The sequence below is a fragment of the Microcebus murinus genome, chromosome 1 (assembly GCF_040939455.1).
Source record: "Microcebus murinus isolate Inina chromosome 1, M.murinus_Inina_mat1.0, whole genome shotgun sequence".
In the NCBI taxonomy this organism is placed as follows: Eukaryota; Metazoa; Chordata; class Mammalia; order Primates; family Cheirogaleidae; genus Microcebus; species Microcebus murinus.
Window position 1 is genome coordinate 138,478,308 of NC_134104.1, and position 25,202 is coordinate 138,503,509.

At 42.8% G+C, this 25,202-nt stretch overlaps 1 protein-coding gene across 3 annotated transcripts in view; it reads left to right on the top strand.

The window, feature by feature from the left end:
- TGFBR2 (transforming growth factor beta receptor 2) overlaps positions 1-23,946 on the top strand; it is an 89,734-nt gene extending 65,788 nt beyond the window's left edge. For all 3 annotated transcript variants that reach the window (XM_076005945.1, XM_012786606.2, XM_012786612.2), the window contains 4 exons: positions 437-1,236; positions 2,925-3,066; positions 18,238-18,365; positions 21,250-23,946. In XM_076005945.1, coding sequence (XP_075862060.1) covers positions 437-1,236; positions 2,925-3,066; positions 18,238-18,365; positions 21,250-21,429 — 1,250 coding nt within the window. In that variant the 3' untranslated portion in view covers positions 21,430-23,946. The remainder of the gene's footprint in view (positions 1-436; positions 1,237-2,924; positions 3,067-18,237; positions 18,366-21,249) is intronic.
- Positions 23,947-25,202: the final 1,256 nt, after the last annotated feature.

Below are 25,202 nucleotides of genomic sequence, written 5' to 3' on the forward strand. Positions count from 1 at the left end.
CCTGATATTGCCAGGTATTTGTATATAAGTGTGGTTTACGGTAGTGTGTGCCAAGTATGGTTTACGGTAGTGAAAAAGAAAGACATGTTCCTTGCCAGTGTGGAGTTTCCAGCCTGCAGGGGCTGGGGAGAGTAATGAGAGACAGATACAAAACCATTAAGTGGGGTTATACTTATTTAGTTTAAATTGTGTTGCATTGTTACATAGGAAAAGTGTATGGTGCTATGAGAATGTATAAAATAAGACATCATTTTTCCAAGTTTTCCTAGGCTTCCCTTGAGCAGTGACATTTAAGCTGAAAGTTGGGGGGAAGAGTAGGAAATGTTGAACGAGTGGCCTGAGGCAGGGAAGCCTGGATAGACGCTTGAGGCGTGGACCCATTTTCTGACACCTGCTGAACCCAACTCCTCGTCTCCTTCTTTTGTCTCCACATCAGACTATAACAGCAGCAATCCTGACTTGTGGGTAGTCATATTCCAAGTGACGGGCGTCAGCCTCCTGCCACCGCTGGGAATCGCCATAGCTGTCATCATCACCTTCTACTGCTACCGTGTCAACCGGCAGCAGAAGCTGAGCCCATCCTGGGAAACCGGCAAGCAGAGGAAGCTCATGGAGTACAGCGAGAACTGTGCCATCATCATAGAAGATGACCGTTCCGACATCAGCTCCACATGCGCCAACAACATCAACCACAACACGGAGCTGCTGCCCATCGAGCTCGACACCCTGGTGGGGAAGGGCCGCTTCGCCGAGGTCTATAAGGCCAAGCTGAAGCAGAACACTTCAGAGCAGTTCGAGACCGTGGCAGTCAAGATCTTCCCTTACGAGGAATATGCCTCTTGGAAGACGGAGAAGGACATCTTCTCGGACATCAACCTGAAGCATGAGAACATACTCCAGTTCCTGACAGCTGAGGAGCGGAAGACAGAGCTGGGGAAGCAGTATTGGCTGATCACCGCTTTCCACGCCAAGGGCAACCTGCAGGAGTACCTGACGCGGCATGTCATCAGCTGGGAGGACCTGCGCAAGCTGGGCAGCTCCCTCGCCCGGGGCATTGCTCACCTCCACAGTGACCACACTCCCTGCGGGAGGCCCAAGATGCCCATCGTGCACAGGGACCTCAAGAGCTCCAACATCCTCGTGAAAAATGACCTGACCTGCTGCCTCTGTGACTTTGGGCTTTCCCTGCGTCTGGACCCTACTCTGTCTGTGGATGACCTGGCCAACAGTGGGCAGGTAAGTAAGAGCTGGTGCTAGATCCCGTTTTTATTGAGCCTGGCCTTACTTCACCTCCTGAACCGTGTCTACTGCCTCTTGTCTGAAACAGCCCTGCCTCCGGACGCTTGTCTCGGGAATCTGGCCAGAGTACGGAGTCTGCCTTGGGCAGACCTCTCTCTCCCCTGCTTAGGTATCTTTGCTGATAGGTAGTATTTCTCCTCCTGCCTTCAGATCTTTCCCAACTCAGGAGAGACATTGTTCCCCCTGACTCAGTCCTCCTTTCTCTTCCATTTGCAAATGTTTTTTCTTTGCTTCAAACGCTGTGAGCACTTTACCTCTATTTTTTCACTGTTTTGTAGTTGTACTCAGTTTTTTTCTACCCTATACCATTGGTAGTTATATTAGTTTCTTTGTACCATTCTAGAGGGCGATCTCCTTGAAGTCCAAATCTACGTCCATGTGGTCACCCAAGATACATAGTGCAATACCTTGAACAGTGAAAGTGACCAATAGGTATTCATTGTGTGATTATTGCAATCATTGCAATTGCATTCTGAAGGATTCTGACAGATGAAAATGGAAGCCTTTTTGGCTAAGGAACTATTGAAAAGTAATTGGAAATTATCATGACATCTTGTACGAATGATGGACCTCTCGTTTTTACACAATGCATTGTCATCCATCCAGAGCACCATTCTTGTCTCTAGCCAGGTGGCTGGGCATGCTTCTGCAGCATTCAGCCACAACCCAGTAGGCCTCTGTGTCCATGGCAGCATGTGCAGTGTTGAGGTACCGAAACACACGGAAACTAATGTGCCGGAGTAATGAGTCATGCAATGACCTGTTAAAAAGAAAAATTTCTTCTAATACATGCCAATAAGAAACATTCCTTGGAAGGATAAATTAGCTCTCTTGGCCTTCCTTAGACCTCTGTCTGGGAAGGTAGGACTTTATTGTTATTTAGTCCATCTATACAGACTACTACGATATCAAATATTTAAGTGATCCATTCTCTAGAAAATATTTTTTTTTCCTTTTTCCTGTGGATCCCATGTTTTCATGTAGTCAGTCACAGAGATTAGTGCAGGCCTAAAAGTCAAAATAAAACTACATGGCACACACATCAAAATTATAAAGTGATCCAGATTCGATCTTTTACTGTGCAAATACTTTCATGCAACTTAATTTCATAGGGATTTTATGAAATTATACTATATCCTTGAATCACTGGAGTGTGCCATGGGGTAAACAAAGATTAAGACTGCGTCCTTAAATGATCAAAACTGATAGCAATTTTTATTTTTAGCATAAGTCTTGGAGTATTAGGAGTGAAAAAATATTTAGTTTTCAAAAGCAAAAACAAACATCTAAAATATCACAAATATTGTCTCCCAGGGTATCTCTAAGGATGTTATTGAAAAATGTGATAACATGTATCTTGGGGCTAGATAAGGCAGCTCTGGGACTTGGCACTTCCTTATTTTTGACATACTTTAATTATAGTCTTTGTAGGGTTTTCAAGCAGAGAACACATATTTATTAAAATAACCATTTATGCTGTACCTTTCCCTTTATTTAAAACAGCATTGTGACTTTTTTAGGCGATCATCTGCACCTGTGAGCAAGAAGCATTAACTATATTATTGTGCAAGCAAAAATGCAGCTGGAATGAAATGATTGGCCTCACTGTTTGTTTTTGCTTACAGGTGGGAACTGCAAGATACATGGCTCCAGAAGTCCTAGAATCCAGAATGAATTTGGAGAATGTTGAGTCCTTCAAGCAGACCGATGTCTACTCCATGGCTCTGGTGCTCTGGGAAATGACTTCTCGCTGTAATGCAGTGGGAGGTATGTGCAGACCACTATCTTGGTGTAGTGGTGGGCTCGTCTTCAAAATGATATCATGTTATTTTCTTCCAGGGGTTCCAAATCAGTAAACTCCATAATAAGAGGTTGTTGAGATCTGGTATTATACAGCCATCCTAGAGTTATTTGGGATTATTATAAAGAGCTTAGGTTTTTTTAAGCTGAAAGCCATGTTTGGAGTGTAAAACTCTATATATTTTTTCATAAAATTTTGTATAATTACTCTTCTCTTAACACATCTCTCCACAGATATATGACAATATTTATAAGAATTATCTCTATCAACTAGATAATAGTATATAGATGAGCATCTGACTTTTGTTTCTTTTTTTTTTTTATTTTAAGGTTTTTCCAAACTATAAGGTCTGGGGAAAAAGGATTTGACTCAAAATTTACTTTTATGGATATGACTTTCTTTAGTTGGGCAAAACAAGCAGAATGGTTTGATGTCTTTATTTAGGTTTTAAAAAATCCAGTAAAGAGGTTATTGAGGAAGGCCATCCTCTCTCCAGTTAAGCCTCCACGACTGATTGGGAGACTTACTTTTCTCCTGTTTTTCCTCTGCAAACCCAAGGTGGTCCATCTGGCTTGCTCTTTTTTCCCCAAGTTCAGCCAATTACTTTCTGTTTCTCTTTTAGAGTCATTTCTCCCTGACAACACTGCTAGGGCTTCCCAGATTCCTCTGCTCCATCATCTTGCATGCTCAGTCCTTTTCACTGTTAGAGGCTATTCCTACGACTGACAGGTGAGAATGTATGTGAGGATTGGCAACACCTGGGGTGCAGGAGCAAGGCCCTTGTTCTAGAGTGGATTGTCCCTCTTGCTGTCCAGGAGGTTGAGAATGGCTGAGGTCTACATTACTGTATCCTTTTCTGACACTCCTGTCCGTAGTTTCCATCAGAGTCTTAGGTCTCACCTGAGAAATATATGTATCCCACCTGAGTCCTGCTTGGCTGCCAAATAAAGCCAAGCTAACCCCGATTCTATTTTTTAACTTTTTGTTTTATAATAACTTCGAATTTGTGGAAGAGTTGCAAAAATAGCACAGAGAGTTCCTTATACTCCTAACCCAGCTTTCCCTACTGTTAACATCCAACCTAAACCATAATACAAGAAATTAGCATTGGTACATGCTCTTAATTTATAGACCTTATTTGCACTTCTAAGTTCTAAGTAATGTCCTTTTCTGGAATGGGATCCAGCCCAGGACCCCTCATTGACGTACTGTGCCTGCCTACTTAGTCTGCTTCACCTGGTGACAGTTCCTCAGTCTGTTTTCGTCTTTTATGACCTTGACACTTGTGAAAGTTTAGACCAGTTATTTTACAGACTGTCTCTCACTTTGGGTTTCTCATGATTAGGTTGAGATTATTGAGCAAGAATACCACAGAAATGATGGCGTGCCCTTCCCAGTGCATGATATCAAGGGAGCACAAAATGCCCCTATGTCTGAATATTAATATTGAATTTGATCACTCTGTTACAGTGGGATCAGCCAGATTTCTTCCCTGTAAAGATACTATTTGTCCATTTGTAATTAACACATGCCTATTGGGAAGATACTTTGACATGTTTCTAAAAATACTAAACACCTCTTTAGTAAATGTACTAGAAACTTTTTTCATAATTTTATGCACTAATTCAAGGATCGGTCAATAACTCTTTGCCTATAACGATTATTAATGTAATGTTTGCTTAATGAAGATTTTCTATTTTTCTTATTCCTTCTACATTTAATAGGCATTTTACTGTAAGGAAGATCTGTCTTTTCTCTTACTAACCCTTGTTACCTGTGTATTAATTATGTATTTATGGAGGTATGAAATTTTGAAAATATATTCTGAGGGTATCCAGCATTGTCACTACTTATATTGTTACTCAGATCACCACAGTTGCAGTCATGGGGCCAAACTCTCCAGTGTTTTGCCTAAGGCAGATTCAGTTCGCAGCGGTTGCTGGCTGATTCTTCATCTGGTTCTGAACACGTGTAGCCGACTAGACTCTTGAGGGTGGGTACAGGTCACTCCCCTGACCCTGCATCTTGCTGAACCATCACTTATTTTCCTGGGCCCCTTTACGTGGATGGCACTTCCTATCTGGCTGACGCTGTTATTTCTTGGTTTCCTGCCTCAGCTTTCTTCCCCCCATAACAATTCCAAAAGTAACTTTGTTTTTCCTTGCACGGTGAAATTTGTTTAAGCAAGTTTCAGCCACTGCGAATAATTTTCTGCTTGAAAGCTTTGACAGTTCCAAAATGAATCTTTAGACGGGTATGAGTTGTGTCAGAGACAATGCTGTTGTCACTGTCAGAATAAATTTACCTGGATTTCGGTATCTTCCCCTAGCCTTTCAAACTTGTTATTCTATAAACATGAGCTGGAGATTGTGTCTCCGTCTTTCTGTCAGTGCAGCCAGCTTATTAAGGCCCTAGGTGAGCTCCCTGTTCTCCCTCCGTTATCTAGGACGAAAGCCCTTTTCCTGTTGATACTTGCTGAGTACAGAAGAATTTAGGCTAAGAGGGAAGAACCAAGTTCACCAACTTTTACGAGGTCTAAAAGCGGATACAGTATAAACAAGCTTTCCCAAGGAAGGAACAGGCTCTGGTTTGTTCAGCTAGTCTCAAAAAAGCAATCTTTCATAACCTTTAGGATAAGAACAGACGGGCTCTGGGGGAGCCGGAAAGAGGCCATCCTGGTTCTGATTTTGTTTGATCGTAAGCCCACAGTGCTGCTTCTCCCATCTCTGCTCGGGCTGCAGACACTGGCGTTATCTCTCCCTTCTCCCCTGCACACAGAGCCCTTCCCTTAACCGAGCATGCGTGCTGACTTCACGTAGTAAGCTCCTTCTCTTACCGTGGCTGCTTCTTCTAAAAGCATCCTTGTTTTTTGTTTTCTCTTTCTTCTGGGTATGTCTTTAAAACCTCAAAGACAGACTTTTTTTTAGTCTAGTCTTGGTTTCAGAGACTTTTCTCTTACATTCAAAAAGTCCTCTGGAAAGCACGTAAACCCTAAAGGCAGACGCGCTTCCCCCAGGTGCGTGTGGCTTTGTGTTTTCCTCGCGCCAGCTGCAGTAGAGACGCAGATGCAGGGACAGGCCCTGACCTCAAGAAGCTTGCAGTCAACTGAAAACAGGCATTCATTTTTTTTCTCCTTTGTTTTTTAAAAAATGCATACACGCAGGTATGTTTGTTACCTTACGAATAAAAGAGGAAACGCATTCTTCTAGTTGATGTTAGACTTTCGTTTATATAAAGTGTAAGGAAGAGGAAGGGATGTTGACGTTTTTTTTCCTTAAGTTTAAACTTCTTTTCTGCGTCTTTTTGCAATACACACAGTTTTTATTGTACTTACTGTTTTTTACTGGCCGTCTCATTTCGAAACAGGAGACGTGGAAGATGCTTACCTTAGTATGATGAATTATAGAGGTCAACATTTTATTTCACAACTATGTGGGCAGTGAAGGGAACAGATTTCGGGGGTCAGTCTCTGTAGGTTCTGGCTGTGTGGGGTCATGGTTCTATGCTTATGGGGTCATGTTTCAGGGATACTCCTATGACCTGGAAGGGCTATTATCTGGCTCTTCGAGCCACCTACCAAGCACCAACAGAGAAGCCAATCAGGAGGTACAGTGCACCTCTACCATGTGCAGGAAGATGGTTGGATCTGAGTCTCCCAGTGACACATGTAGCTGATCTACATGACAACTAGAGTGGATCTTCTCCCTGAAGGAGGGTGGCTGTGGCTGCTTGCATTTCTTAGGGTGACCATCATTGGTAATGTGGATACAGCACCCCATCCTATAGTTAAGGGGGACACAATTTTATCCATACTTTTTTTTTTAAAAAAAAGCTCAGTAACATTGACCTCTATCTGTTACCAGTTGTTCATAAGCTACTGCAGAGGTGACTAGTTTTTTTTTTTACTTTCTTGGATGCTAACATTACGCTACTCACTACTTGAAAAAAATGTTCTAAGGATAGCAGATCATCTAACTGAAGGAAGTAGGATACTAAGCATTAGGGGAGAGAAGGTTTCACAGAAGAACGTGAAATCCCACCTCTCCTGCCTTTAAGTGACTCCATTCTGTTCTTATGGTTGAGCCTAAACTCCTTACGTGGATGTTAAGGGCCAACTCTAGGCTAATCTCCATACCATATTCTTATTTTGCATTCATTATTATGAATATCTTAGGTTTCACCTCTGTGCTCTGTCTCGTGCTATTTACTGGCACTGGAACACTGAAATAGGCTTTTTAAACAGGCAGGTGAAATGCAGTTGTGATAAACGCTGCAGCAAGGGAAGGCGGTGGTCACAGGGGACTGAATGCTTAGGTCCTCTAAAGCAGCAGTCCCCAACCTTTTTTGCACCAGGGACTGTTTTCATGGAGGGTGAAGAGGACAATTATTCCATGGAGGTTGAAGGAGGGATGGTTTTGGGATGATTCAAGCACATTACATTTGCTGTGCACTTTATTTCTATTATTATTACATTGTAATATATAATGAAATAATTCTACAACTCACCATAGGTTGGGGACCCCTGCTCTAAAGGGAGTGCTGGCTAGGGGCAGGGAAGGAGGGTTAAGTCGGCTCTTAAAGGAAGAGGAAGACTCAGGGGTGTCTTTTTTAGTTACGTCTTTGTCTGCTGGCCTCTCCTCTGTGCAAGGCAGCACAGGGGAAGCAGAGAAAGATACAGCACTATACTGGAGAAGCCTTGGGTGAGAAAATGTAAACAGATAATAATAGCGCCCTTCTGAAGCCAGATGGTACAGCTTCATTTAGCATGAAATTCCACTGGAGAGCTCAAGAGATGGGTGGTAATAAGTGAAGACGGTAGTCAAAAGACAAAGACTTCCTATTGGAAGTAGGTTTGGTTCAGATGAAGAAAGCCACAAAAGAATTATAGCTACCATGGCTTGAGAACTTGCTCCATAGATCAATTCATTTAATGTGTCAAGAACTCTTTGAAGTATGTACTGTTATTAACCCCATTTTACAGACGAGCAAATTGAGGCTTCGGGATGTGGGAAAGTTGTTCAGGCAGGAATCAAAGCCCTGCTGTGTCTGGCTTTATAGCCCATGGGCTTTAACCTTCCTGGTATAGTGCTGGCCTGACGGATGGAGAGCATGTTTAAAAAATAGTAGCTGTGATTTCGGTTATTATTATGAACGGGGTCATCAGAGCTACTCCGTGTACCCTGGAGGTTGATGTGAAACCTTTCTAGAAGATGTGGTGAGGCTGTCGCACGCTGGAGGAGCATGCAGTGATGGCCTCACTTCTCTGGGTGAATCCTTGTTAACAGAATCCCAAGGCTGTTCACTTCTGTAGCTCGTCACAGTATCAGTGCCTTAAAATTTGAGATAACTTCCTTATTTTTACGTCTCAGAAAATATATCCATCATTCATTCACTCAAAAAAGTACTTACTGGGTACCTTCTGATTAATAGGCATTATTCAAAATGCCAGGGATCTGGGAGTTTAAATAGGAGTGTCTCTCCCCAAGGGACAGGGGATCTAGTGAAGAGCTAATAATCTAGAAAGATGGGTAATGAACAAATAGATTTACATAGATGTTGGGGGAGGGATGGACGGTGGGTATGATGATTGTAGAAAGAAAAACAAAGTAGCCGCAGGGGATAGGTAATGATGGAGGAGGGTGTCATTTCAGACACTTCAATCCTCTGAAAGAATACAAAAGGCAAACCAAGAACACAAGTCTTTCAGAGTTGTTTGAAGAAAGAACAGGACAGAGATGGTGTGTTACTGGTTTAAGAAGAAGGAACAAAGTCATGAAATCACCATTGAGCAAGGCAAGGGCAGACCTGGAGGCTGGCTGTCTTTGACAAAGAAATGTCTCTGTCCCAGGCTTTTGGTTTGTTTGGTGTTCACGCAAGTATCTGTGTGGTGTGCGGGAGGCGAAGGCGGGGTCCTATTCAGGCCTCCTTTGCTGAGCACAGCAGGCGCAATACTCACATCATTCCCAGCCAACGCTGCCCGGGAGCAAACCGACTTCTAGATCCCTGGCCATTGAGGGCCTTTGAATAGAAGCTGACACATGGCAGCCAGCTGAGCACGTGTTGAACGGAGTAACACAACCCCAAGAATGGCTCCTCAGCATATTGTCAGGTTGCTGCAGTCTGTGGGGTGGACAAAAAGCGCAAATGAACCGAAAAGAAAGGAAAGGGGTTGTCAGGAAGAACGGGGGAAAAGGGGAGGGGTAGGAGAGAAGGCTGAGGAGAGAGAGAGAGACCTGGATCGGAGCATTTCATCTTCCTGGATTTCAGGGCAGCACAATTTAGAAAGCAGACGTGAAAACTCAGGGGTACCGCTTTGGGGGAAACTGTGGGCGATTTTGCCGCCCTGTCAAGTTGGAGCTACAATCAAAACAACAGCTGTGCACCAGATGCTGACTTTCTGAGCAACGCCATTGCTGTCTCAGAGACCTGCCCTGGGAGGGAGTGCTGCAGAACTGAGGGAGAGAGGCTGGCGTAGTTTATCTTAACAGCCTCCTGAGAGAAATTCAGAGAGGCTGCCGGGGCCCAGCCGGGCAGTTGTGGGCGGCTTCCATTTGAGAAAAGACTGCAGCGAGAGGCAGGAGGAAAAGGGAAAAAGAAGGAAGAGAAAGTCGTTCTCAGGCAATGAAATCAGGAGGTTTCTTAGAAAGGATGTTGTCTGGGGCACTCCGAGGAAGACTGAGGTCCTCCGTCTCAGTACGCCTGGCTTGGAAAGTGGTCTGAGAGTGAGACAGGAACTTGCTTTGATTAAATGAGTCTGCTCTGTGGACATCTGCCTTGGGCTGGGTGCCCCAGATCCTGCACTGAGAATTTGAGTGCGAGTAGTTTATTTGGGAAGAGATCACAGGAAATGACTGCAATGGAATGGGGAAATGAGTCAGGAAAGGGAAGGAAGCCAGTAAAGGATATCTTTTTTTTTTTCCCCCAGAATGTTAGGGGTATACAAATGTTTTGGTTACATGGATTGCTTTTGTACTGCTTGAGTCAGAGTTTTAAGTGTGCCCATCACCCAGATAGTGTAAATTGTACCCTTTAGGTATGATTTCACCCATCCCCTTATCCCCCCTCCCACCTGCCTGATTTCCATTGAGTTTTACTTCCATCTGTTCACATGAGTGCTGACTGGTTAGGTCCAGTTTAACAGTGAGTACATGTGGTGTTTGTTTTTCCATTCTTGTGATGCTTTGCTTAGGAGTATGGTCTCCAGTTCCTTCCAGATTGTTGCAAAAGGTATTCATTCATTTTTGTGGCTGAGCAATACTCCATGGTGCACATATACCACGTTTTATTAATCCACTCATGAATTGATGGGCACTTGGTCGATTCTACATCTTTGCAACTGTGAATTGTGCTGCAATAAACATTCTAGTAGAGGTGTCTTTTTTGATAAAATGACTTCTTTTTCTTTTGGGTAAATACCCAATACTGGAATTGCTGGATCAAATGTGGTAGGTCTACTTTTAGTTCTTTGAGGAATCTCCATACCGTTTTCCATAGAGGTTGGATTAGTTTGCAGTACCATCAACAGTGTGTAAGTGATCCTTTCTCTTCACATCCCCGCCAGCATCTATTGTTTGGGGACTTTCTGATAAAAGCCATTTTCACTGGAGTTAGCTGATATCTCATTGTGGTTTTGATTTGCATTTCTCTGATGATTAGTGATGTTGAGCATTTTTTTCATGTGTTTATTGGGCATTAGTCTATCTTCTTTTGAAAAGCTTCTGTTCTTGTCTTTTGCCCATTTTTAATGAGGTTGTTTGATTTTTTTTTTCTTGCTGATTTGCTTGAGTTCCTTGTAGATTCTGGTTATTAGCCTTTTATCAGATGTATAGCATGCAAATATTTTCTTCCATTCTGTAGGTTGTCTATTTGCTCTATTGCTTGTTTCCTTGGCTGTGCAGAAACTTTTTAATTTAATCAGGTCCCATTTATTTCTTTTTGTTGTTGCTGTGATTGCCCTTGGGGTCTTCTTCATAAATTCTTTGCCTAGGCCAATATCTAGAAGAGTTTTTTTCCAACATTTTCTTCTAGAATTCTTATGGTTTCATGCCTTAGGTTTAAATCTGTCATCCATCTTGAATTAATTTTTGTGGGTGGTGAGAGATGTAGATTCTGTTTCAATCTTCTACGTTTGGTTATCCAATTTCCCCAGCACCATTCAATAATGTAATAGGGATTCTTTTCCCCAGTGTATATTGCTGTCTACTTTGTCATAGATCAGATGGCAGTATGTGGGTGGTTTTATATGTGGGCTCTTTGTTCTGTTCCATTGGTCTATGTCTCTATTTTTTTGCCGGTCCCATGCTGTTTTGGTTACTATAGCCTTGTAGTATAGCTTGAAGTCTGGTAAGGTGATGCCTTCAGATTTGTTACTTTTGCTTAAGGTTGCTTTAGCTATTTGGGTTCTTTTCTGGTTCCAAACAAAATGTAGAATTATTATTTTCTATATCTGCAAAAAATGACATTGGTATTTTGATGGGGATTGCATTGAACCTGTAAATTGCTTTGGGTAGTATGGACATTTTAACAATGCTGATTCTGCCAATCCATGAGCATGATATGTTTTTCCACTTGTTTACATCATCTGCAGTTTCCTTCCTCAGTGATTCATAGTTATCTTTGTAGAGATATTTCACCTCCTTGGTTAAATATATTGCTAGGTATTTTAAGGGTGTCTTATCAAGTGGGTTACCACCACAGGTTACTGGAGTGTAAGTGCATGCAGCATAGAACACATGCCTCAGTGTCATACCACCTAGCTCAAAGGAAACTGGGTGTTTATCTTCCAGCTCCCATCTGTCTTTGGTGGAGAGCTTCTCAAGGCCAAGTTTGGGAAGGTGAATTCCACAGCACTACCTGCCTGCCCCCCTGTAGCTGGGCCAGCATGAAAGGAAGAGCAAATGCAGGGGCTGTGCAAAGGGCCCTGTAGCATTATGCTCAGCAGTGGCAGAGAGCACATAGAACTATTCTCATTTTGTGGATGTGGAAATTAAGGCCCAAGGTCATGGCATCTCTTTTCCAAGTCCTCATAGCTAGTTTATGAAGGAGCCACGGCACAAACAATGAATAATGCTGTTCCTTATAATACATATTGTTAGTGCTATTTTTTTTCCCTAAGCGCTCAACTTAGTCTTACTCTCTAAGCTCTTTGCTATTTTCTTAAAGGCAATTCCAAATTATTTTAGAAGGTGGTTCTTATTATAGGTTAGCCAGTTGTAGCACTCTCTCTGGACTCAACCCACTCACCCCTTAACTTGCTTTCTCTGCAGTTCTTCACAGGAGGGAGGCCCGAGTTTGGGCATCATTTGAACAAACATGCAAAGAGGAACTCTAGAAAATATTGCAGTAACCCTGTTGCCAGCCATGCCCTGGTCTAGCGCCTGTGGTTACAGTGAGACATTCTCATTCTCTCCCACCCTCCACCACTACCAGTCCCACCTACTTCCCTAAACTCAGAGAGGACAGTATTTGAGTTTAATATGGTAAATAATAGCAGCTAGGGAGAAAGCTGCTCTCTATAATAAGTAGTGTTTTGCATAGCTTGTTCAGAAATTACAAACGACAGCCATCTAACAGACCCCATAAGTTTCCCCTTCTCAAGATTATATGGTGGGGTGGGCCTCACCAAGGTTGGAGAGGGACACATCTGTCAAATTTGTGACAGGCATGTTCACATAGGGGGCTGCCTCAGCTGTCCTTGCTCTGGTAGGGGGAAAGAAGTCACTAAGATGCTTGGCAGAGATGAGAAAGCATGAAAGCATCCTAAAAAGGGAAGATGATTTCTTCAGAGTAACAGTAATACAGTATGTAATTCTAAGTGTTCTTTCCGGAATCCTGGGTACTCTGTGGGCCTCAGTTTTCTAAACTGTAAATTGAGGGTGTTGATCATATCTCTAAAGACTGTTCTTCAACATTTTCTGTCTGACTCATTTGAAACCCTTAAACTACATTCAGTAACTTGTATTCTTTTTCCTCTGGCAAGATACAACTCACATTTCATGTGAAACATTTAGAACAATGCTGCTTCAAGTATGGTCTGTGGAAGATGCCGGTTTGCAAACTATTTGTTTCAGATTTTCAATATGATAAGGACAGAAACTGAGAGTAGGTGTTTAGTAACTTTAATAGCAAGTTGATGTTGCCACGACACCCAAGTGGAATTCATTTTTCTTGTAATTCATTTCTACTGTGTTTTACCAAAGCCTTTATCATCTATGAATTGAGGGCAAAACACTTGGTCTTTTATAAAAAAAAATAGATTGATAAGTGCTCATTTATAAATAACAATGGAAAAATTTAAATCACTTTAAATCCCACAATTCGACCCAAGCCATTTTTGTGAAAGAAACTAGGGGTTAGGAGTGCCAGAGAGATTTGCTTTTCTCTGTATACATTTATTTAGTAATTTCATAGTTTTAATCACATGCGTTTTCTAAAATCGAAATATTTTAAGCACTAACATGAGATGTAGAGAGGTAGTGATAAACCATATGCGGTTTTGGCCCAGTGATTTTTGCCAAAGTGGATTAAGCATCTCAGCTTCTAGCTGTGTGAAACTGTGAGGAGAAAGTTAGAGATGCAAAGGGCCAGGCCACCAACTTGTTGCTGGTCACCGACTCTCTAGAACTATCTGGGTACACGAGGTCTCTTCCTGGGAAGGACCATTAGTACCTGCCCAACTGGCAGAGTGCTTCCTGCCCTCTAACCTCCTCCCCCAAGGTTCGGGCTTCCACCCAGGGGTCTGTAGACACCTTATTTTGCTTGGTCAAAGCAAATGTCCGTGACACTCTAAGGGATACTTAGAATAAATGAGGAGCAGCTAGGAAATGCCCTCCCCAGCATAATGTCTGTTAAAGGGTCATCCTTCAAGTCCTAATGGAGGCCCTGAGAATGAAGTTACCTTCATTGCCACAAGAGGAAAAACAAGCAAAACTGCTTGATTGCTGCAATCAAACCTCAAAGCTGTTGACTGGGAGGCAGATGTGTACACACTGCCAAGCCCTAAGTCAGTCGCCTTCCTACACATTGCGGGGCATGAGAAAAATAACGCTGAGAGTAGGATGTTCGAAATGAGGGAGCAAGGCAAAGAAAGAAGAATCACAAGAATCCATAATAGGAAAAAAAAGCAAACATGTATGTAGCTATTTTGGAATATATATATATAATATAAATACGACATTTCCCAGGAGTTAAAGAAAGGTCATCTTGAAACATGCACACGCTTCCACATCTCCATCCCCACTCCTAATCTGGAAAACCACTTTAATATTAAGGGATTGGAGTATGCTAGTTTGGGTCAAATGATGATTTCCCACATTTGCCTATTTTAAATTTAGAAGGAGGCAGAGGATTTAGTAGATCTTCCCAGTGTGGCTCAAGGAGTCAGTCCCTTTGCCAGTGCCTTGCAGACTAACCTTGACCTCCCTCCTCTATGAAATCCCCACAAGTCAAGGATGGGAAGCAGGTCTTGTATCCCCTGGGCATACTAGGGAATCTCACAACTTTCCAAGGGTTTAGGGAAAGTAGGAAGTAACCCATTTGCAAATCTCTTTGCTCTGGGAAAGGATTATTGGCTTTGCCTTTTTTTTTTTTTTTTTTTTGTCCCCCACAGGAACACTCATTACTTTTCCTTTAAGTAGAAATACACCTAGTGCCATCTTCTCCCATTCCCCATGGAAACCTGCTTTGGTCCACACAGAATTTACAAAATTAAAATGAATTGCTGTGGCTTATGTGACTTTGAAGATTAAGACTTGAAATAAATTGGCTTTGGATTATAATGTTAACTATGGAAACTTTTCCTTTGTTCTCAAAGGCTCCCTGCTATGAGGTTGACAGCTGGGATTGGTCCTGACCCCCAGCGTTTACCTCCTCTGACGCTGGTCATGTCTACCTCTTCCCTTCTGGGAGTGGCTGTGGAAATTGTTGATGGTGAGGGGAGAAAGAACTCTCTGAAACTGCTTGGTGAAAAGGAGAAAGCAGGAACGCTTCCTAAAAAGGCAAAAAAAGTTTCACCAGAGTAACAGTAATACAGTGTGCAGTTCTGCATGCGCTTCCTGGTTTAGCACTTTCAGCTTTAGAGGAAGAGACTACTACATCAGGACTTCCTCGGGCTGGCTTTGCAGCCGTAGTCAGATGGTGCAGTTTAGCAGACACAGAGACCTGGGCAGAAAGGAAAAAGCACTTCCTTGGCAGTTGTCTTGGCCAGCTTTGCTAGAAGTAGAGTCTGACACAAAGATTTTTGTGCAATGACAAGGATAAGGTCTCAGGAGAAGGAAGTAGGAGAAGCAGGAAGGAGCATGCAAGGAGTTTAAGCAAACCTGCAGTTTGGGGAGAGGTCTAGCATCAGCCTGGTCTCACAGGAAGCTCTAGAGTGTGAATTGTACCATCGAGTTATCTCACCAAGAGCCCAGAGGGTTGGACTGTTAAACTTCCAACTGTCATTTTGTTATGGGCTACAGGTTGTCCCTGGAAGTAAGGCTGTCATGTCCAGGAATCTCCAGGCAGCATTTCCCATCAACCCAATCTCTCAGAGAAGGTGTGAGTTCTTAAGACCCAACACCTGTGGCAGGTGGACTCTGCTGGGCTTGGCTTGGTAAAGGGGAACTGGGCAGGCACAAGTCACCACTATCACAGCAGCCAAAATGGTTGGAAATGGAGAATCTGTGAACTGTACATTATCCAAAGAGCAATATGTATCATATACAAATCCTATCCCATCCCGTTATCTTGTATTATACTATGCAATACTAAAGAACATCATATTATTTTATTAGATTGGATTACAAAATAAATCTGGGGAGGAACATGGAGGTTGTTCAGTTCAGTTTATTCATTTTATAGAAGAGAAGAAGTAGGTCAGAGTAAATCCTTACTGAGAATCAGCTCAGATTCCCAGTTTTCTGCTTTTGCTTGAATTTAACCCAACTCATTTATTGAATGCCTACTATGTATAAGGCACAGTTTTAGGCGCTGAGCAGGGAATTGAAAGACAAAACTCAGCCTTTGCCTGAGGCCTTAGAAAATTACAGTTTGGTGGAAGATAGGGAGTGGAAAAAAGAAATAAGACACATAAATGTTAGGCAAATCAAAATTCAGCACTCAGTCCAAGAACAGTGTGGATTAAGAGCTTGGGCTCTTGAAGGCAAAAGCAGACACGCAGAGGCTAGTTTGTGCTTGTCTCCATGTGATGGAAGGCCTTCATCACAATTTCCCTGTATTTCAAACTATATAAAAAAAGAAAATATCCTGGCAGAAGGAAAGTAGCCTTCTATTTGGGTGAGGCTGAAGAAGATAAATATGCAATTAGGGTTCTGGGAAAGGGGAAAAGAGAAAACAAACAAAGGATAAAAACAAGCCATCGCATTTAAGCATGTTGTTTTGCCATGAAAGAAATCTTCTTGGATTCTTAGCCTGGAAGTGCAAATTGTTGGAAGTTTTACTCATGAAACAAGATCATTTTGAGGCCAAAGGCCAAAGACCCTACTTACTTTGGAGAAAAATGTTGAATCCAGCCCATTCTCTCCCTCCAGCCCAGTCATGTTTTATTATAGTACCAGGATGTTTTCTAGCTTTTAAATTGCCCTACGTTCCATTGACATGTATATTGTTCTGCTCGTTCAAAGTAGTGTGTTGTTTTAATATTCATCCAAAGTTTATGCACTGCTACTTTGGGCAAGATCTGAGATTCGTTTATACATTCATTCATTCCCTCACGGAGCATTCACTGAAGGTCTGCTGTGTGGGAGGACCCTTGTCCTTGGCACTAGGAATACAAGGATGAGAAAGGGACACTTAACCTGCCCCCGAGTGCCCACAGTTCAGTTGAGTGAGACAAATAAGCAGGTGAATCTATTAAAATATGATCCATGCTAAAATAAAGCTCTGCCCAGGAACTCTGAACAAAAATGATTTGAGGGAAGTTTCTGTAAAAAAAAAAAAAAAATAGACCTCAGTTGAAACCCCAAGCCCTGGGTGAAGGGTTACATCATCCTCTATTATTTTCTTTATAGCATGCATAATTCAAGAAAAATTATCATTTTAAAATTTTGCTTGTTGCCGGGCGTGGTGGCTCACGCCTGTAATCCTAGCACTCTGGGAGGCTGAGGTGGGCGGATTGTTCGAGGTCGGGAGTTAGAAACCAGCCTGAGTGAGACCCTGTCATTCAAAAAAAAAAAAAAATTTAAAATTTTGCTTGTGGATGTTATTGTTAATCCATCCCCTCCTTCATCTCACTGAAACAGCATTTCTCAACCTGTTTTACATCAGTGCTATTGTAAGGGGCCTGTATAGACAGTTTTTCTAACCACTACTGTCCATGAGTTTTTTCTATGGTAAAATATACATATTATAAAATTAACCATTATAACCATTTTTAAGTGTTCATTTTACTGGCATCAAGTATATTCGCAATGTTGTATAACCACCACTATTTCCCATTTTTTTCATACCTTTCATTTCCCCAGACTCTTTACCCATTGAAGGATAGCTCCTCATTTCCCCTTCTTCCAGCCCCCGGCAACCACTTGTCTCTATGAATTTACATGTTCAAAGTACCTCGTGTGAGAGGGATCATACAATATTTGCCCTTTTGTCTGGCTTATTTCACTTAGCATAATGTCTTCAAGGGTCATCTATGTTGTAGCATGTGTCAGAATTTCATTCCTTTTTATGGCTGAATATGCTCATGAAATTTAATATCACATATCAACTCTGGTTTGTGTACTATGGAACTTTGGAGGGCCACAAACCATTGTAACATGTAAAATGTTCCTACTTTCCAAGAACCAATTTCACCCCTTTGGGGCAATATTGCCCTGCAGAGATTGCCTGCCTAAAATGTAAGCTCCGAGATCCTGTCTGTCTTCTTGTCCACTCTGTCCCCAGCTAGTGGCACAATTCCTAGCACATAGTAATCGTTCAACAACCATTTGTTGAATACTTCTCAGGCTCCTTCCTTAACCATTTCTTCCTCCTTCTTTGAAGCCACTGTTATTAAAAATTGCCCTTCCAGTAATCACAGATGTGTTTTGACACTCAGTGCCTCATGCTACAGAGCCAAGCATCTCACCACACTCATTTCCCTCAGCTGCACACACCATTCTCAATGACCCTGTGTCATTTGCCTGCTTCCTTCGCAGAAGTAAAAGATTATGAGCCTCCATTCGGTTCCAAGGTGAGGGAGCACCCCTGCGTTGAAAGCATGAAGGACAACGTGTTGAGAGATCGAGGACGACCAGAAATTCCCAGCTTCTGGCTCAACCACCAGGTAAGGAGTGACTGTTCAGAAGAGTAAGATTCATCCAAAGTAGCCTCTTTAGGAAGGAATTAATTCTAGGATATTGGTCATAAATCTGAGGGCAGGTCCCTTGATGATCTATGTACGACCCTATTAGGTTTTGTTTATAAAGAAAATGTCAGTAACGTGGATGGTGCTACTATTATAAGTTCAACCATCAGGTATGCACAGCATCCAAAGAGAACTCATGGATCATCATTTGAAGGGCATTTGTGCTATATTTCCAAGCCCCCTGGGTTCTGGGTCAAAATATTTTCTTTGCAACCTCTGCTACTCACTCCCATGCTTTTGCATGGGGAGTTTACATTTCATTCCCTCTGGGTTCCAAATGTTTTCTGCTGGGAATCTTCAGCTCCGGAAGGAAGTACTTAGCAGATGCGAAACAAGCAGGGTTTGTCAGGCAGCTGGACCGAGAAGGGACTGCGGCGTGCAGAGGGCCATGCACAGGTGTTTGCAGACTGTGCTCACAGACTTGGGAGGGACCTGCGTGAGCACACATGGGAAAGAGGATGCTGGCTCCTCACTCTGGAATGCAGGAAAGCAAAGAAGAGGAGAATGCCAGTGAAGGCTTAGGAAACCTGTCTAGCTGGGAACATCCTAATGACTTCTTATGTTTTCTTTTCAAGAAACGGGGTGGCTAAGGCTGCATAGCAGGGCATTGGTTTTGACTTACAGGGAGGACTATCCAAATTCTTGGTTTGGAGGCACTTCGATGATGGCAACGGTCAGAAAAAAAGAAAAAAAAAACAGCAGAAAACACTATGTTGTGAGTGAGAAAGAACTGTCTCTAGGTCTGACACACCCAGGAAAGAGCCCTTCGTAAAAGAGTGAGAGAGAGAACAGTGTACTCCTATCTCGCTGACAAAACCGTTCTTTCTACTGACTAAAACCTTTTATGGCCTCTTTTGGATGAATTCCCTCATCCATGAAAGCTGAGGCTAAGTTGTAGGTTTTCCTAAGGGCAAGGCAAGTTCAGATAAGAAACAGAAACAAGTCAGGCGCAATCGGGAAGACAAATGGGGCAGGAAGCCTGGTCTGTGCCAGTCCTGGCCCTGAGCCACTGCAGGGGACAGACCTTAATAAAGTCGAGGTCTGGAGGTTGCAGCAGTGAACCAGGCTGTGTCGGGTCAAGGCCTTCTCCGAGGTTTTGGGCAAATCCTCTTTGACTCTAAAAATGCAAGACTGTTTTGCATAAACTCTGAAATCAGACGGTGCTAGAGTGTTATGTTTCTTTCAAACTCTATTGCCTCCTCTGCTGCACAGTTCTTGTAATGAAGCCATTATTCATAATGATAAAATTCTGGAAAGAATTTGCATAATACATTTTTCTCATAATGAGATTTGTTGCCCTATTGATTTCAAGTTAATGCTTAATATTTAATTTAATTTACTGCCTATAATTACAGTGCCAGAATAAAATAAATGTTACTTGTGTACCAACAATAACACTCTCCTCTTAACAGGGCCATCAATCAATACCATCATTTAGGTGAATTATGCAATTAATTCAACATCATGAACTCACAAGGTGGGGAGGGAGAGAGAGGCTCTTAGGTGTGTTGGAAAGTTGTTGGTATTAGAAGGCAGGCAGGGAAAGTGCCAGTTCTCCCAGGCAGTGTTGGGATTTATCTTCTCCCCCCCCCAGCCTCCTGTGAAAGGGAACACCATTGGTAGTATTGATCCTCCAATGGGGAGGAGCACATTCTAATTCTACCTATCACACTACCTATTTAATTCCTGCCTTCTTTATTTCCCAAAAGGACTTGAAATGATAACAAAAATATTTGCAATGCAAAATAACAATTAAACCAGTGAGAGAAAACTCTTGCCTGGGCGGGATTTTCTGGGTGGGTTCATTGGTTGGGGCCTTTTGAGTGTTCGCATGAACCCTATGCAATGGCCTACAGTCAAGCACATCTGATCTACAAAGACAGCTGTTTACAGGGTTCAACCTAATATTGTTGGAGAGGAATGGGGCATCGCAGAGGTCCTCCTTGGCAGCTCTTAGAAGCTGCTACTGAATCACTCCAGGAAACACGTGGACTTTACAAAATGAAACCAGGGGTATTCAGCTATGTTAAAATAAAACGGTGTATATGATCCAGCTGTGTGACACTTTGGAAAAGACAAAACTACAGAGACAGTAAAAGATCTGTGATTGCCGGGAGTTTGGGGGCAAGGGGAGGAAGGGTTGAATAGGTGGAGCACAGAGGATATTTAGGGCAGAGAAACTACTCTGTATAGTACTTTAAAGGCAGATACATGTCGTTATACATTTGTCAAAATCCATAGAATGTACAACACCAAGAAGAAACCCTAATGTAAACTGTGAGCTTTGGTTGATTGTGTGTCAATGTTAGTTCATTGATTGTAACTAATGTATCATATAGAAGCAAGATGTCAAAGTGAGGGAGGCCATGCGTGTAGCAAGAGGGGTACATGGAAGCTCTCTACTTTCCACTCAATTTTGCCATGTGCCTAAACTACTCTAAATAATCTAGAAAGGTATGAAAATAGTGTTAGGGGCCTCTTCATGGGGAATTTTTAGGTGTTGGGGATGTTACTGTACCCCAGAAGTCCAGCAAAGGGTCACTGTACTGTCTGGACCTACTGCCATTGGGTAGGACCAGAGCAAACAGGTATGGCAGGTTTTGAGGGCAGCTGCCACCTGCAAGACCCCTCATTTCCTGTGGAACTGGCTGGCCTCACACAGTAGGCATTCAGCCAGCACCTGTTCAATGCACAGGCATTTTTTGGACCTAGCGTGCTCCGCACAAACGAGGTCAGCAGGCCACCTTGCCGTCTGCAGAGCCCACCAACTCATGGTGCCCTGTTGACCTCTCTCCCACTTTAGGGCATCCAGATGGTGTGCGAGACGCTGACCGAGTGCTGGGACCATGACCCGGAGGCCCGTCTCACGGCCCAGTGTGTGGCGGAACGCTTCAGCGAGCTGGAGCACCTGGACAGACTCTCGGGGAGGAGCTGCTCGGAGGAGAAGATTCCCGAAGACGGCTCTCTGAACACTACCAAATAGCTCTCCCAGAGCAGGCTGGGTCAAGTCCAAAGAGGCCATCCCTCTCACCAAAGAATAGAGGCAGCAGGAAGCTGCCCCTGAACTGATGCTTCCTGGAAAGCCAAGAGGGTCACCCCCCTCCCTGTAAGCTGCGGGGATGAGCAGAAACAACAGCGGCAGGGAGTGGGTGACATAAAGCATTCTATGCCTTTGACGTTGTCATAGGACAAGCTGTGTTAGCACTTCCTCAGGAAATGAGATTGATTTTTACAATAGCCAATAACATTTGCACTTTATTAATGCCTGTATATAAATATGGAATAGCTATGTTTTATATATGACTATATATGTCTATATCTATAGCCATACTCTGAAAAGAGACAAGGAAAAAGATCAAATATTCCCAGGAAATTGGTTTTATTGGTGAGCTCCAGAACCCAGCAGACGAGGAAGGGACCCATGACAGCGTTAGCACTTGACAATCACACATGCGACAGTTCTCTGACTATAGAACGGGGGCACTTTGAATTAGGAGAAAGGCCCCATGTCTCAGAGCCTGCCATGACCACATTGCACTTGCTTTTGCAAAACAATCATTCCCTGCACGGGGGTTCTCTTCTGGCCATGGAGCTAAACGCAGTGACACTGTTTGGGGACCAATGTTCCTGAGGTTCCTGTGTGCCGTTGTTTTTCCTGGACTTTTCACTTGAGCTCCAAGCTCCACGTCTAATTTGTGAACAACCTTTGTCATCCTAGTTCAGAAGCACTGCCCCATTTCTAAAAGCGTAAACATCTTGAACCCTGTTTCTTCCCTTCACAGGCTGCAGAAAAATCAGAAGATCACATTTCCCCACCCATGAAATTGCCATACCATCTATCAATGAGAGATTGTTCTTCTTTTTTTATTTTACCCCTATATCTATAATACTATTCTCCACTTGCAGCCTTCATCCTTCCCTAAAAGGGAACAGACCCCTACTCTGGGGTTCATTGTGTTTAAATTTTTTATCACACTTAGTGTGAGTCTTTAGCTCTCTGTGCAAACACCAGTGAGTTCCATCTTTTTTGGGCTCCTGAATGCTCAAGCACAGTTTGGCCTAGTGGAAAGGATTTGAACTAGTGGCACAATACTGCCACTGTCCTTGGGCACTCTAGATACGTGATTTGCTTGGCCAGCACAGTGTTGAAAAAAAAAAAATATATGTCACTTTTTAAATATTTGGAGATTTTGCAGGAAAATCTGGATCCCCAGGTAAGGATAGCAGAGGGTTTCCAGTTCTCTCCAGTCCACATTCACAAAATGAAGGTGTGGACATGCTTATAAAGCTGTTTTACTTCTCACTGTAAACATATGCCCTCTCCACTGCCCACCCCCCGACCCTAGTCCAGGAATTAAACGTGCCCCTGACCACAGTCCTTGTAAGAAATGTGCATTCAAGCAGTCATTCTCTGGCTACATAGTATGATTTTTGACTACTTACCTGGTGTTAAGATTTTAAGTTGACCTTTTATTGGACTAAAGGGGACATCCTTTAAATGGTTCCAGTTAACCCAAGTCTCTTTTGCTTCTATGTTAATAGTTTTTCCCCTCTTCATTAGAGAGGGAAGCTCTTTACTCCAAGAAGCTTTCCTCGTAATGACCGGAGTCTCCATCACACCAGCCTTCCCAACCTTTGCAGAAATTGGGAGCAAGGACTTATATGTGGGACACCAAAGTCCCAATTGCTGTTAAGAAATCTGTATCCACACGGATAAGAACAAAGAATGAGCTTTAATACTCTCCATAGGAAACTTGTTAATCCACAAACAAGTGTTAATGCTGCAAGTAATCTCTTTTTAAAAAAAAAAAAAAATGTTTTTGAAGCTACTTATTTACAGCCAAATAGGAATATTAGAGAGGGACTAGCAGTGAGCAAATCAGCGCTGTTTGGATTTTGGAAGATCTCATGTCACTGAGGTTTTAGGATACATGGAGAAGTTTGGAGTTAGGGGGAACCTTTAGGCACCCTGCTCAGTGTGGTGGGGCCGAAAGTTAAGGACAGTTTGGCTGCAACACCATGAGAGTGCCTAGAAATTCCACTGGCACCTTTGGGCTTGCTTCTGCCATCCCAATCGCTGTTGCTCATTGACCTCTAGTGGTGAATTTCTAGAATACTGGTCCATTGATGGGATCTTCCAAGATTCAAAAGAGTGTTGTCACTTCTGGGTTATCGGCAGTGTAAACTGGAATGTAGTGGCAGATGATACTGTGGCTTGTTTTATGTTTCTTTTTTCCTTATTCAAGAAAAAGACCAAGGAATAACATTCTGTAGTTCCTAAACATACTGACTTTTTTTTTCACTACTATACATAAAGGGAAAGTTTTATTCTTTTATGGAACACTTCAGCTGTACTCACTTATTAAAACAGGAATGTGAATGTTATATACTCTTTTTTATATCAAAAGTCTCAAGCACTTATTTTCATTCTATGCATTGTTTTGTCTTTTATATAAATAAAATGTTTATTAGATTCAATAAAGCAAAAATACTCAGGTGAGCTTCCTGCCTCCTCTTCCTGTTCAAGTAGTTAAGCCCACTTGACTCACTTGGTTCTTTTGCAGTTGATACAGAAAATGTCGCCAGACAAATCTCCAACTTTTCGTACTGATTGTCTTCTTCAACTGACAGTCTCGGGTTTCTTAAAAAAAAGAAAAAAAGCAATCACAGAAGCTCAATCACGTGTGATGAACCAGGTGCTGTTGGTGGCCTGCCCCTTATCCCGATGTCCTGGCATGTACCTCTCTGCCCACGCACCCTCTCCGCCTGGTCCCACGAGCTGCCTCTGTGCACGTGGCTGTCTGTTCCAGGGGTTTTTACGGCCAAGGCTTCTGCTAAGAGCTTATTCCTGCTTCTCCTTTTGTCTCCATTCCTCGTACTAGCAGCTGTTGGCTATCATTTTGACTCTTGTCATGTTCCATGTTTCCCTGTTCCTTTCTACCCAACCACCTCATCCCATTTAGTGCTTTCCATTGCCTTATCTGATGGCAAGATGAATGTGCCTGCAATTTGGCTCCAGGTCATTGTTTAAAAGGGTTTCTTGTGACAAAGTCCATGAGATTTTCTGGCTGCACGTCAAGCTACCTGTTTTGGAACGTGAGAGACTCTGCGACCTCTTCAGTAGTAGTGCCTACTACTTCAACCTTGGCACTGCTCACATTCTGTGTTGAATCATTCTTCGGTGGGAGGAGGGGGCTGTCCTGTGCATTGTAGCATGTTTAGCAGCACTCCTGGCTTCTACCCACTAGATGCCAGTAGCACCCACCCCACAGCTGTGACAACCAAAAATTTCTCCGGACCATTGCCCAAATGTTCCCTGGAAGAAAATCCCTCCTAACTGAGAGTCACTGAACTAGATGATGTGGTCCTACTGTGAGCATTAGTTAGAGTCCTATCTTAACTAGCACAATGTGAGTAGTTACTAATTTTAGTAGTTACCTGGTCCTCCGTTTGCCAGCTGTATTATCTGGGCAAATTAACCTTTCCATGCCTCAGTTGTATGATGTATAAAATGGGATGTTATGAGCCTCATCATGTACAAGATACCATTGAGATAAAGAGTAAACACAAGGCTTTTGGAGTTGTGTCTTGAACTTAGAAAGCCTTCAATATACGTCGGTCAATATTAAGTGAGTTTAATATGCCAATGGCTGCTTTTGCAAAGAGGCAGATTTTAAGGTAAATCCTGGAAAGCATTAACGACAAAGTTTCCTGTCCTGTGTGAGTACCAATAATCTGAGAAAACCTTTCATTCAC